General features: G+C 35.0%; 1 protein-coding gene across 1 annotated transcript in view; it reads left to right on the top strand.

Moving 5' to 3' along the window:
- Positions 1-14644, top strand: part of LOC122803814 (extracellular calcium-sensing receptor-like) — a 170764-nt gene that overhangs the window by 22155 nt on the left and 133965 nt on the right. The window contains exon 2 of the mRNA XM_044073500.1: positions 4653-5483. Within this exon, the coding sequence (XP_043929435.1) occupies positions 4653-5483 (831 nt within the window). The remainder of the gene's footprint in view (positions 1-4652; positions 5484-14644) is intronic.

The following is a 14644-nucleotide window of genomic DNA, read 5'->3' as shown; positions in this document are numbered from 1 at the left end:
AGGCCATGTACAAAGTGCAAGCTGTGCAAGCAGCATTGCAGTCTATAGACTCTTGGAATGTAGAGGAAGGGCCATCTGCTCACTGGAAGGGACTATACCTTGACAGTATACTATAATACCCTGGTGTTATAGTGGGTGGTCTGCTATAACTGGAAGGGAGTCTACCCTGAAAAGGGTGCACATTTGTGGAGTTTATGAACCCTGGTGTTGCAGTGGGTGGTTTACTTCCATTAAAGGGGAGTTTAACATGAGCAGTGTGTGCAGCATGGCACCTTGTGTATATTGAGAGTGTATAGGACAGTTTGCACACATTAGAAAAGGTTGTGCAATGTGCACAGTACACTGCATTTCAACATGCGTATCTTAGCGATACTGCAGCACTTATCTGTTTCATGGGAGGCATTCATATTTTGTATGGGATGCACATTAAAACACATAGTGTATCCTACTCTTACAATACACAACAGGTACCATGTTCACATGGAGGTAATCAGTTAGGGGGAGAGACAGTTGAAAAGGACTCATGTATGCTTGTGTATAAATGTGTATATATATATATATATATATATATATATATATATATATATATATATATATATATATATATATATATATATATATATAGACATGCATTTGTGTGCATACTGAACTGTACAACTCAATCAGTGGGAGTTGTATGAAGTGTGAATCGCACAGTCTGAGATGCACATATATGAGCATCAGCATTCAGAAAAGCTCTGAATTGTGTTTGTTGTACTGCCTATTCCTGTGTGCAGCAGTTCATGCAGTGCTGCACTTCCTGGTTGGGCTGTCCTTGTGGAATTTTATCTTGTGATACAGCGGATGGCTCTTGGAGCACCACCAGCAACTTGTAGGTAATGGCCTGCACAGTGTGTGTGTGTGTGTGTGTGTGTGTGTGTGTGTGTGTGTGTGTGTGTGTGTGTGTGTGTGTGTGTGTGTGTGTGTGTGCATATGTGATAGTGGTGTGTGGTTTTATGGCCTGCTGCCACTGCAGCTTGCCCCTTCTGGTACTTATGCTATAATGATAGCACAGAGGTTGTTAGCTTTCAAAGACAATGGTAATTATGCTTTAATGTTTCAGCTGTCACCTCTGGCGTACAGTACAGCTACTGCTGTACTCCATTAGTTCTATTTGTTATATTTCACTACCCATTTACATATATTTATACTGCACATTATGTTTCTACTTGATGTGCAGATTTTTCACACAGCAACATTATGCTTTTGTGTCAGAATCCTTTGTAGGATCAAAAATAGCAACAAAAACGTTGTTATTTTACTGCCATGCTAGGAGGGGAACAAAGGACATTTGAGTAATATACTGTGAATATGTTACAATATTTATATGTGAAAGTATTAGGAAGCCATTCCCACTGAGTTGCATCAGTGCATGGGTATGGAACAAGAACTAAGTAAGTTATACAGTGACATTGGTTTGGAATGGTAAGACATTTTTAAAATAGTGCAACTGTTTAACAGCAACACTCCATAGCAGTGGTGCTGCTAGTTAATATATTTACCCATGGTACAAGACTGTAGTTTGCTAACTCAGCTGTGCCTCATAACCAAATAGTGCCCACATGAAAGCTAAAATACAAATTAGCCATGTGCTGCCATAATGTAGTGTCCCACTGTCAACTTGAGGGAATTGCCTCACAAAATGGAGACTACAGCTATACATAGATTCATGGTGATGTCATCACCTGTCGCCCTTCAAAAGCTTGATTCAGTTTTGTATTACATGACTGAAAATCAATACTAGACCATGTGAGAGATATCACGAAACATTACCCACAGACCATCAGCAGCCCTGCTCCATCACAATGTTGTGCTGGAACAGGAAACTTCAATACCTGTACATGTTAATTCTCTAACTCAGTCTAGAATTTCACACTGAGGATTATGATCTTAACTGTTAATCAGCAGTTTCCTCAACTCAAAACTCTCATGAAAACTTATGTAGTAAAAGTTCATAAATTCCAAACAAATGAAAGGAGGCACAAACTGGTATAAAGGTCCAGCAGATTTGACTACGCAGTATAAAAACATAAAACATAAAAGCTTTCATCTCAGTGTTTGAAACTTCATCAGATCTGTTATGTTTCTTGTTTTTATTCATTTGGTGGTCATGGTCTTGGAGTATACCATTTAGACAAGTGGCATATGTGACAGGAACTTGGATGATATATGAAAAGGGAAGGGAGGGGTTAACAGTTAAAATTAGATAAATGCCCTGGCTCACTTGTGATATTTGGGCACTGCAGTACCCAACTATATAGAGGTTGACAACAACAACTATAATTATTGAATAGCAGGAACATTATAGTCAACTTTCAGTCATAGTCCTGACAACCCATTTTATTTTTTAATTGTCAGTTTCGAAATTACCAAGATATCCTGATTTTATGCAGCATAATAACGTTTAGGGAAAGTAGACAACAAAATCTCAAATATGAGCATGCTTCGCAGAGTATGTGATATCTATACCTATCTCTATAGCTACCTATAATATAAATAAATACATATATATATATATATATATATATATATATATATATATATATATATATATATATATTGCTATAACTTAAAAATCACAGAAAATATTATGCTTTCCCAACAAAAGTATATTATATTATGTTTCGTTCTCATCATCAGTGTTATGATTCAGATACATGCTGAGTTTGCTGGCACATATGGTCCTTCAGAATAAAATTCTAATAGGCAGGGGATTAAGAAGGAAAGCGGAACAGGATAAAGGAAAGGGCATATTCATTATGGACCAGAGGATAGTAGCTTCATTTTTTAGATCAATGGACACATTTGTGTTTAATTGCTACTCTTTACTCATATTCTCATCTGTTATCCTGTGCCTGTCAATATTCATTCATAGGATGATGAAGATTCTAAAACAGGATCTCAGTTAAAGTCTTTCAAGAATCAAAATGTACAAACAGTTTAGGAAGACTGGTGGGATTGTGGAAAGATTAAATTGTGCTCATAAATTAATTTCTCCAAATACTGACTGTCTTCTTCTGGATACATTGATATTTGCTGAGAATTTCTTGATTAAACTTATATTCACCAAAACTGGTGGATTTCTTGAAGTGCCTTGTTCTAAGACACTTTGATGTCTGAAGTGGTGCATTTAGTTAAGAGAATGTGAGAGTAAAGTCTCCACAAAAAGACAGTCATCATTTTATTTGTAAAATATTTTAGGATTTGGAAAGATGCTCATCTGGGTTTGTGGTTTGGACTGTCGGGATTGGGAAAGTTAATGTTTAAGATATAATGGACTGATGTCTAATCATAGAACCCATATTAATAGAAGCTACAACAATTAAAAATACATAGTTAACATAGGATCATAGGAGATTACTAGGCTATCGACCGGAGAGAATTTTAAGCCAAGTGGTTTCATCCCAATGTAATACCATAGAAATGCTAGTCAGTACCCAAGATTGCATTTAGTGATGACTGCCCATGTCCAGGAGGGTTATGGTCTCTATCCCTGATAAGAATTTATGGTGCCACACAGCAAATCATTGCATTTTTGTATGGTGGAGGTCTCTACTGTGCCATCTACATGCTTGTCTAACTAAATATACTAATCTAAGATCACAAAACCCTGGGGTAGTAAGAAACTTTCTTACCCACTCTGTTATGTGATTCCACTTTTAGACTTTTTTTAACAAAACATGTGAGTTAATGTTAACAGAGAGGCTACTCCTGATTTGTTGTAACAGTTTTTATTGTTCATTGATTAACAAATACTATTTATTTAGTATTTATTTATTTTTTCTCTGCTCTTGTAATTAATACTAAGGCTCTGCTCTTGTACTAAGCCTGGCTGAACAACAATCTCTTCACCTTTCACCCATCCTCACTTGGCTTCTCTCTTATTCTAAGTCTATCAAGCTACATCTGTCCTCCCCTTCTTCCCATACTCTCCCTTCTAGTACTAACTTCAAGTGGGTATGATAGTATGAGATGTCAAGTGTAGCAATACTGTCCTGCAGTAGTACTCTGTAGCATGGTTGTCTGCACTAAATTCATGACACCCTTGATAGTCCCTCTGCCTATTCTTCCCCTGTTATATGCTATTCATGTTGATTGACTGTATTATTATTATTTTCCATTTTCATGTTATTTACCTTATATCTGTACCATCTATGAAAATAGTACTCATTGCTTATCACCTCATCTATGCTTATAAGTGTATATAATATACATTTTCATTTGTTAAATTCTCTTTGTAATGGAGCTTTTTTTCTGCAGGACTCTGCTGAAAATGGGCCATTGGTCCAGTCAGACTTTCCCAGTAAACAAATGTAAAATAAAATAAAATAAATTATCATGATATAACAACTGACTGTCTTAAACCTCCTTTGATAGTTATGTTAATATATTTATCAATGACTTCAGTATTTAAAATTAAAATAATCATTTGAAAATGCTATTGTGACTGGCAGGCTTGATAGTGAGTATAATATAAGAAAATATTCTATTTATTAAAGATGTAGTCAAGAGGCAGAATTGGCTAACAGTGATACTGTTTTAAATACTACAGTATAATGTTGGCAAAATTATATGCATTCATTATGATAAAGACACAAAATATTTCTTTCCAGATAAGTTATGGGGCAACTATTATGGCACTAAGTGACAAAAATCAGTTTCCGTCTTTTCTCAGAACTATTCCAGCTGACCTATTCCAGTCTATTGGCATGGTCCACTTGGTTCTATATTTTGGTTGGACATGGATTGGACTTCTGTCTGATAGCAGTGACTATGGTCTACAAGGCAGCCTTATAGTAAAAGAAGAACTTGTCAAAGCTGGAGCTTGCATTGCCTTTTCAGAAACAATACCTGCAGTATATTCTGAGATGAAGATTCAGTATATAAGTGACATAATTAGGAAATCGTCTGCAAATGTGATAGTGATCTATTCCACAGATGTTGCTCTTTACCCTGTTATGGAGGTAATTGCACTGAACAATGTGACTGGAAAAGTCTGGATAGCCAGTGATGGTTGGGCGCAGTCTTACTGGTTTTCTAAGAATGAATTTTTGAGAATATTACAAGGAACATTTGGTTTTCTAGTAAGAAGAGGAGATATGTCTGGATTCAGTGAGTACATTTACAGTCTTAATCCATATAATAATCCAGATGATATATTCCTGAAATTTTTTTGGGAATTTGTTTTTGATTGTAAGCTTCGCATCCCAGATAAAACTAATATGAATATCACTAAAGACTCGAATGTCTGTTCAGGAGATGAAACACTTGAAGGCATGAAACTGGACTTTTTTGAACTTAATGATTTAAGGTACACATATAACATCTACAATGCAGTCTATTCAGTTTCCCATGCATTACATGACATGATTTCCTGCAGACGTGGAGAAGGGCCATTCTATAATGGCACATGTGCTTTCATGTATGATTTGCAGCCATGGCAGGTAAGAGTTCAGTGTCATGGAAATACATATTCTTGGATCTGTTTGTGATATTATGTTGCAGAACAAATAAATGAATAATGTACTCATCTGTATTGTACTGTTTTCAGTATGTGTTGCCTAATATATCTGAAAATCCCAATCTACAGTGAGGTGTTTATTTCTTTTTTTTTTGGTAATGTGGTATGTAGTCATTGTTCTGTCATATTGCAGGCTTTGATTATATATTTAATTAACTTGTACAAACCATGAGCATTATGCTTTGACCAAAAGAGAAAAACAGTACTAAATAACATGCAGGAAGATGTAGTGATAGAAACAGTTCAGAAAATACCATTTCACTGAATAAAGTTCTCTGAAATACACTTCAGTGAAAAAATCCCAAAATATATGACTAGTATTTTCTCTGTATGTTTGAGACAAATGCTCTACCTCCATGCAGGTAGATACAACCCACACCCACACACTGATGTAATCAACTCCAAAGGCAGTACACTGAGGTGAAGGAGCTGTTTATCAGATGTAGTGATTTCAGATAAAGGAGTAGGTGATGAGTTATGATTCATGATCTGCACCTCACTGAACAATAACTTGATGAAAGTGACTGCTAACTCAATAAATGTGGTAGTTATTTGTTATATTTTGTGGATACACAAGGCAGATCTTATGAAAGTATATAGTTAAAATATAAAATAAGGGAACAAAGTTACTGCCTCCTACATTTAGCATATGTAGTGGAATAGAAGACCTTGCAAAATATTTAGAATGGCTCTTTTATCATTTCAGAAAGTAAGTACATAGTAGCTAAGAACTGTTCAAGGAATACCTTAAAACCATTTATACTACAGCCAGGACATTACGATAGACTGAAGTAATATGTGGCACACTGTAAATAAACCTTTGTGTTTTGTACCAATAGTGCTTAATAATATATATATCTAGTTTATTTATCCTTTGTTGACTGGGTTAGTCCCATTAGGCTAGAATCCTCTTTCCAGTGGAGACCCAAGTTTGTATCCCCTACTGCTAGGGGAAATTTGGACGAGTATTAGGAAACCCCTACTCCTACTCTTTTTGATAGATGCTGCAGAATCTTTTACATCCATCTGTGCTACCATCAACTCAAACAGATGGGACCTAGGCTAAATGTTTCATATGAAGAATGACATACTCAAGAGTGCAGCACTCTCATAATGTACTGCAGTGCCAATGATCCAATCATCTAGAGTGGGAATAGAACCCAGAACCTTCTGGTCATCAAAAGGTGAGTGTGCTACCTGTTGCACCACTTATTTTATATATATAAAAGAAACACAGAATTTTTCAGAGCAAATGTAAATTTTTAACAGAAGCAGTCCTAGCAATATCAACTTTGAATTTACATGTAGTATTAGGTAATTCCCAAAGTACAGAAGATATGTGAAAAACAGTGGTAGATTGGCAAAATAGCACGATAAAATTCACCTCAGAAATTTTGAGAAGCTCTAATGAAAGGCCTTTTATACATCCAGTGTGGTTGTTGAAACAGCATAACAGTGAATGTCGTTTTGACGACAAATAAACAGTGAACTGCAAAAACAGCGAAAGCCCGGGTCACTGATTTTTTTCCTACGGAAAAAAAAATCGGTAGACCAACAAGACACAACACACCAGTTAAAAATTTCAAAGTGGCGGGCACAGCCAACCACACCCCCCTAACTAAATATACCAACTCTGAGATCGCACTACAGGGGATAAAAGGCAATGTCACAGTGACGGCCAAGCCTGAGGTTTCGCTGTATTTCCAGTTCGCTGTTTATTTGTCGTTGAAATGGCATTTGCTGTTATGCCATTTCAACAAGATAATATAGACCCAGTAACTGTAGACTAGAAGAAGGCAAATAGGATACTGTTTTGTAAAACTGCAAATATATCAGTAGTTAAGAATTAAAAGGAAATGGTAGACATACTTCAGAAAGGAATGCATTGTTGAGTACCTAGTGGCTACTGCAAACCATGCCCAAGCATGCAACTGAGGAGTTGTGTATGCATCTAATTTAGGCTTATATAGTTCATTTGACACAGTTGTACAGGAAAGATTAACAACAGATTGGCCAGCCTGGAGGTATGTCCCACGGTTGTGAGTTTGGTACCAGACTAGGTACTGTATAGCAAGACGTGATACTAAATAGTCAGCAGGCTGAGAAAGGGAAGGTTACTGGAGAAGTACCGTATTGTTCAGGACAGCAATCTTTCCTCGTGAATATATTGGAGACATTTTTACAATGTAGGCAGGAAAAGTATGTCTGTTGAAGGCAATGCCAGGATCATGTATAATACTGGAAATGAAAAATAATCAACAGTTTAAGAGGAAAAATACTGGTAGGAGAGAGGAACACTGTAAGATGACAAAACAATGATGTTCTTTTATGGAACAAATGCATTTAATGTTAAAGAGACAGTGAAGAAACACTGGGATGTAGCTTCCAATGAAGAATTGGGGGAATATTGGGGGGTATATCAATTTTCATGTACAGAAAAAAATTCTAACCTCAGTCAGGTTATAGAGTATAACAGAATTCCAAAAAAAAAAAAAAGGTTTGTAAACATGGCTATATGTATAAATGTGGTAAGTATGAGGCATGTAAGTATATTAATGACTCATTGTTTGTGAGTGTAATAGGTTTGCCCAAAATATTGTTTACATTGCTTCTTGCCTTTCATGTGAATGTTTTTATAAAGGGAAAACTGAAAGAAATTTAAATACGACAATTTTTGGAATAGGTGAGTGATATTAGACATAAAAATGATCTAATATATTAGCTAAGCATTTCCAGTGTTGTAATTATTTTAACAAATTTCTGCTTTTTTTGGACAAGGTCCCAAGAATGTCATTGAGGAAACACATCTAGAAGAGAGAGAATTAGTGTGTCAGATTAAACTGAATGCCACACAATTTCCTGGACTAAATTAAATGGTTTCTTTTACCAATGCTTTAAGCTTAGAACCTCAGGATTATGATTTTAATCGTTAATAGCAATGAATTTTATATAGGTCAGAAGTTTTATTTGCGTTTTAAATAAGAGCTTATTATTACTATTATTTTTGAATATCTGTAGATTTTAGCTCAAATAGTGTAACTGTTTGTTGCTTTTAATCTGTCATTTAGTTTTTTTTTCACAGTCATAGAATTGTTAAAGGGATTGTAGTACTATTAAGTGTGTTTTGTATGGTTATTTGTCTGTTTAAATCACACTGATTTTAAACAATAAGTTCTGATAAAGTCCCTCTTTAGGGATGAAAACATGTACCTTGTTTAGTTTATAGCACCTTCACTCAACCTCCTCAGTAGAAGAATGTTAAGAAATTCCACAAAAAATAACAAATGCAAAAATAGCTGCATCCTGACATACACTTTGGATTATCACGGTATCAAAAATGTTATTGAAGAAAACTGGGACATTGCCACAGGAAACCTTTTTCTGATTAACATCTTAGGTGAAGCCCCATCCTTTAGTTATAGGAAGGCCAGGAACATTAGAAGTTTTGTTGAATTTAAACCTAGACCATGTGAGAGAAACACTAAAAGATGTGAAGTTAATTGTACATTTTGTATATTTATACAGCAAGGTGATAGTTTTTATTGCCCTTATTTAAAGAAAATCATTAAAAGCAGTGCAGAGAGTGACTGCAACACTACAAAAGTAATTTACAGGGTACAGTGCATTCTATGTGGGCAATACTGTAAATAAACTCAAGCATAGGATTTCATGTCATCTGTCAGAAATCCGCTCTGGATGTAAAAATAATGCACTAGCCAAACACCTTTGTCTTCATAAAAGACACACGGGTTTTAAGGTCCAGATCCTGGATCGCATAGACATGGGTGATCTTGAAGGAGACATCCCGAATATTCTGGGAAAACATGAACTTATTTGGCAATTAAAGCTGAACTCTTTTAGGAAGCCTGGACTAAACTACTACTGTTCAATTAAAAGTGTACTGGAACTTAAAAAATTGCCACATTGTTTACATGAATATCTTTATTTTGTTTTATTTTATTTTATCCTACCAGTTTGTTTTAAATACCATTTTAAATAATTTGTAATTTTAGTGTATATTTTGTTTCCATTATCATACCTTTTTTCTTAATATTTTTTCTTTTTCTGGTTCTCTTTTTTCCACTTTATTCAAAATGATGTGTAATAATAATACTAACTAATTATACAATAATATTTTTCTAGATAGCTTTTAGGGTTCTTGAACACAGACCTGAAGAAGTCTAGAAGGGTGAAAGCGATCTTTGTTAACAATAGGTTATGAAAATAGAATATTATTTTTACAGTTGATTTTTTACATGCAAAGTGTATATGTATATATTTATATATATTTTTTGATTGGCAAATGGACTAAGGTTGATATATTTCCAGCCACGTAGTATATTGTCTTGGATAAAATCACAGACTTAATAATCTACTTAATAATCTGGTTAAATAAGGGGTACCACATCATTATAAATTTTATTTAAAGTACATAAGGGTTGTATTACTATGACAGCTACTAAGTAGGGCAGGACCAGCTCGAATGTCACACTGATGGGGGAAGGGATGTGAATTTAACATGTGTACTTATAACACTTTGTTTTACAGCACAATAAACCACTTCCTTGCCTGATAAAAAGTATGTATATATATATATATATATATATATATATAGAAAGCTTGTGAGGAAGCTATTACTCTATTTTTGTTTATCTATGTACTTAATAAAGGATTTTTGACTGGAAATAGACTGCCTACCTTGCTTGGATTACTTTCAAATACTTAGTAATTCTGTACAATTATATATTTTCTATTATTTTTTTTTTACTTAAGACGAGTTTAAGTTCACTACTTCTACTACTATTGTCTGATCTGACTAATTTATAGTGATTAGCTAGAGATATATGGACTGAAAATTGTCCATATAGAGAAGTTTCTTACACTGTTTAGTTTTTGCCCACTATACTTGTTTAGTGGGTTGTTTTGAGACTTTAGGGATACCACGGAGATTACTTGTTTTTTTATTTTGATCATGTATAAGGCAGACAATTTAATTTCAGGGATGATAGTGATAATTTAAGTACACATGGTGTACTGTATAGGGAAAATGGCTTTGTGGGTTTGGGTACCCATTGAGTTACTTGGGTATATTTGGAGAAGGGAAACAGAAGGTGGATTGAGGTTATTTGTAGGAGGATGCAAGGTCTGTTGAGAGACAGATTATGGACTAAGTAGTGGGAATTTCAATACAATCACTTAAAGTAGCAGTACAGTTTTTTACAAACAGTTCACAATCATTAACAGGTTAGTAAGTACATTGTCTTACTTTAATTTACTGAAACTGCTCTAAAATGTATTTGAAAGTTTTTGGCAAGGATGCTAGCTTTTTTCTTTGTGTTGTGTGCTGTTGGGTAGTGTTTATAGTAACTCCTTGTGGTAGATTTTACTAAGGGTTTAGGACAATCTAGTTTCCTTGTAAGAAAATATACTATAAGTTGTGCAGCAGTTACTACTAACAGGCAAGCAGCTGTGAGGAGCAAATGAGAGGTGTGGGTTATAGGATTTGGAAGTGGGAAGGGAGTTTTAGGGTTAGAAAGTGATCAGGGAGTTCACATTTAGAGAAGGGGATTAGAGTTTTAGGGTTGGAGCAATCTGAAAATGTATGTTTAGGAGGGTTGGAGTTTTAGGTTTAGATAGCAATTAGGGACTGTAGGGTTATGGAAGAGGCATGGAGGTTTAGATTAGGGTCTGAGAAGCTGGATTCAATAGATAACTGTGTGGGAGTTTTAAATTTAAAACATGAAGTGTAGCATTACATCAAGAGACTAAAACTACTGAAGATAGTAACGCTAAGAGCCAGAATTAAAAAAACAAACAAACTACCAAACAAAAATTAAAACACGACGTTTATTTAGCACTTTCATTCTTACACAGGCAGGACTTCATCAGAATGTTCCATCATACCAATCAATGCTTTACATAGTTTTAATTACACTGTTTGTCTTTTTGGCTTTTCCCGGTTAAGGGTCGCCACAGCGGAACTCCGGTCCGCTAATGATTGGCAGTAGATTTTTATGGTGCCGAGTTGCCAGCCCAATGCCCAACCTTCAACGAAGGCATGCCCATTCACGCATGTCTTTCGAACGCCACTCGACCGCGGGGAGGACATGCAGACTCCACACCAAAGGCACTCCAGCTGAGAATTGAACTTGAGAACCCCTTGCTGTGAGGCAACAACGCTACCGCTGCACCATTTAATTACACTAAAAGAGAATAACTACACATACAAATTTAAAGGCACAGAGTGCAAATAAATAAAACCAGAATGATAAATTCTCTAAAATATTGAACAATTATTGAATATAAATCTGTAAAGACTTTCTATAGATGAAACAAATGAAAAATATGAAAGAATGTTAAAAACAGTTCAAGCGGATGCTAAATACTAACTTTTTCTACAATTTGGCTGTTCTCAACTTAAGAACAGACTAAATAGAAACATGAATGTTAATGCCTGGAAGTTCATTGCTTGCAATTTAAGTTGCCATGGCAGCTCTTTATTCTCTAAGGTTATTTTAATATCCCCACCTGAAAAACTTGTTCTAGGATGGCAAATGTAAACTTGGTAAAGGACTAACAAATAGAAAAATGCTTAAATAAGGCATTATTTTCATTATGTTTGAGGATGTCATAACTGTGTTCGCATATTCATTTGCAAAGGCTGTGTTCAGTTTTTCCTACATAAAATGTAGGGCAGCCTAAGCATTTGGCTAGATAAACAACAAATTTTGAACAACAATTGTCTTTGCAAAAATGCACTTTAGAATGAGCACTCATTAAAAGGTTAATATTTTATACTCCAAAATAAATGAATACTGGTTGCATGTCCAACACTTAACAGTCCCTCTCTTTACGTGTTCAAAACCCTAATCAGTGTTAAACCCTCCTTCAAAAAGGTTTTTCATATATAATCCAGATTTGTGGAGAAATAGTGGCTCTCCCTCAGGTGGTTTAGTATGTGGGGATTAGCCCTAAAATATTCCAGTTTTTCCTTAAAATATTCATAATTTTGACACATTGGGGACTAAATTGAACTACCATTCCTTTTTCAAAATTTGTTGGCAATAAAGACTGATTCTCAGGGGGTAACCTTATACCTAATAGTGTGTTATATCTAACACCCCACTCTGCCTCCACTTGTTGTTGTATTCCATTTACAATTGAGTAAGGTTAACCCCTGCCAAGAAACATATTAACCACATTATCTTGTTCACCTTCCAAATCTTCACGGTGGGAAGTCATTCTGACTACATGAACATATTGCCCTTTATTTAAACTTTTCTTTTGGGATAGGGGATAGGGAATAGCAACTCGAGAAGTGGAGGAATGCATTACTGAAGGTGGACTTCCTGTAAATTTTAGATCTAAATCCCTTATATGTATGTGAAATAAGGGTGTCAAGGTAATTAATTAGGTATTTTGTGACAATGTAACTGAATTTCAAATAATCTGAGGTTTTGTTCAAGTACTCAGTAAATGCTAGTATGTGAGATTCACAGCCACTCCAAAGAATAAATATGTCATCCAAAAACCTTACATACAGCCTCATGTTGGTAAAGAATACTGAATTGAAAACAAAATTGTTCTCCAAGTTGACTAATACAAAATTGCCAAAGGTGGGGGCACAAGAGGCCTCCATAGCAACACCTCTATTTTGCTTAAAAGTTTCCTCTTCAAAAAAAAATATAGTTGATATCCAATACCATAGACATTAACTCCACAATTAAATTAATTTTATCAATAGGGAAGGAGGTGTACTGGATGATGCCATTATGAAATGATTCTAACCTTTGTTCTTTTGGTAAATACGTCTATTACGTCGATGGTGAAAAACATTAATTCCATGTTCCATAAACTGGCATTCAGTCTCCCCCAAAAATTCCAGGAATCAGTAATTAAGTGTAGTACATCAATGTAAATAGCTTTTAACCAACAATCCACACATACTGCCAGACCATAGGCTTTTGATCCCTGGGCAGTCACTATGGGTCTAAATGTTGGATTAACTACATTCTTGTGAATTTTGGGAATGCCAAATATAGTAGGAATGATGGCTTTATCTATTTTAAGCTTGTTGTAAAAGCTTTGAGTTATTCATTCTATCACTATGCAATAACTATACTAATTAAGTGCAGTGTCTTAGCTGATGGCATAGAGCTGCAGTGGCTGATGGGGATTGATGTCCGGAGCAGCAGATCTGGTGAATTCAAAGTAGATATTAGGGGAAAGTTGGAATGTGTTTCTTTTTAAGAAGTCCAGAACTACTGAGAAAGAGGGAACGAGAAAAAGGGTGGGGCATTGGGTGAGGCATTTACTGAAAAAAGACTGTAACCCAGCACCATGGAACTGTTTTGAATGAACTAGCAATGAACTTCTTGTTAGCCATAGAACTTTTGTTTGAGAAGAACCTGCAAACTTTTAAGTTCTTTTGATTAATTAATTGTGGTTTAATAAGACTGGTGCCTATGGTGCCTTTAATATTCCAATAATTGGGAGAGGGGAAGGAGACCAGTTTAAATAGTTTGACCCTTGTTCTTATTTTTATGGTTGACAATGGAATCAATTATAGTTGCTTAAATTTGACTGATGATCATTTGACTTTGAGAAGTGTTTAACATTTGTACCTGATGTATAAGTGGATATTGCTAAGACATTAGTTGATTTAAAATTATTCACTAGACAATGAAATCCTTCATTTTTTAAAAGATAAGTCAAACGTTTCTTCTGAATTTTTGCAGCAGTATAAGAAGATGAGTATTTATAACCCATCGGTTTGGTCCAACTTAAATGTAAGGAAAAGGCCATTTTGGTGTCTTTGTCACATGATCAGACTTGAGGAATTATGAAACCAAATAAGGGTGATGGGTAAGTTTTAATGGATAAAATTGATTATGTCAGTTCTGTGTTCTTGATTTTTTAGTACTCTGATACTTCTGTCCAAGTTTCTTTAATGAAATCAATTTTGCATACTGTATGATTGGTTTATTTTTGGAATACTGTTTATTCCAAGGGTTTATTTTGAGTGAATTCTATAATTTTGTATACATACATACAACAGTCCCTAATTCCAACAATATTTGGGGT

The sequence above is a fragment of the Protopterus annectens genome, chromosome 6.part0 (genome assembly GCF_019279795.1).
Source record: "Protopterus annectens isolate FY-2018-M chromosome 6.part0, PAN1.0, whole genome shotgun sequence".
Classification (NCBI taxonomy): Eukaryota; Metazoa; Chordata; order Ceratodontiformes; family Protopteridae; genus Protopterus; species Protopterus annectens.
This window is presented reverse-complemented; position numbering and strand designations above follow the sequence as displayed.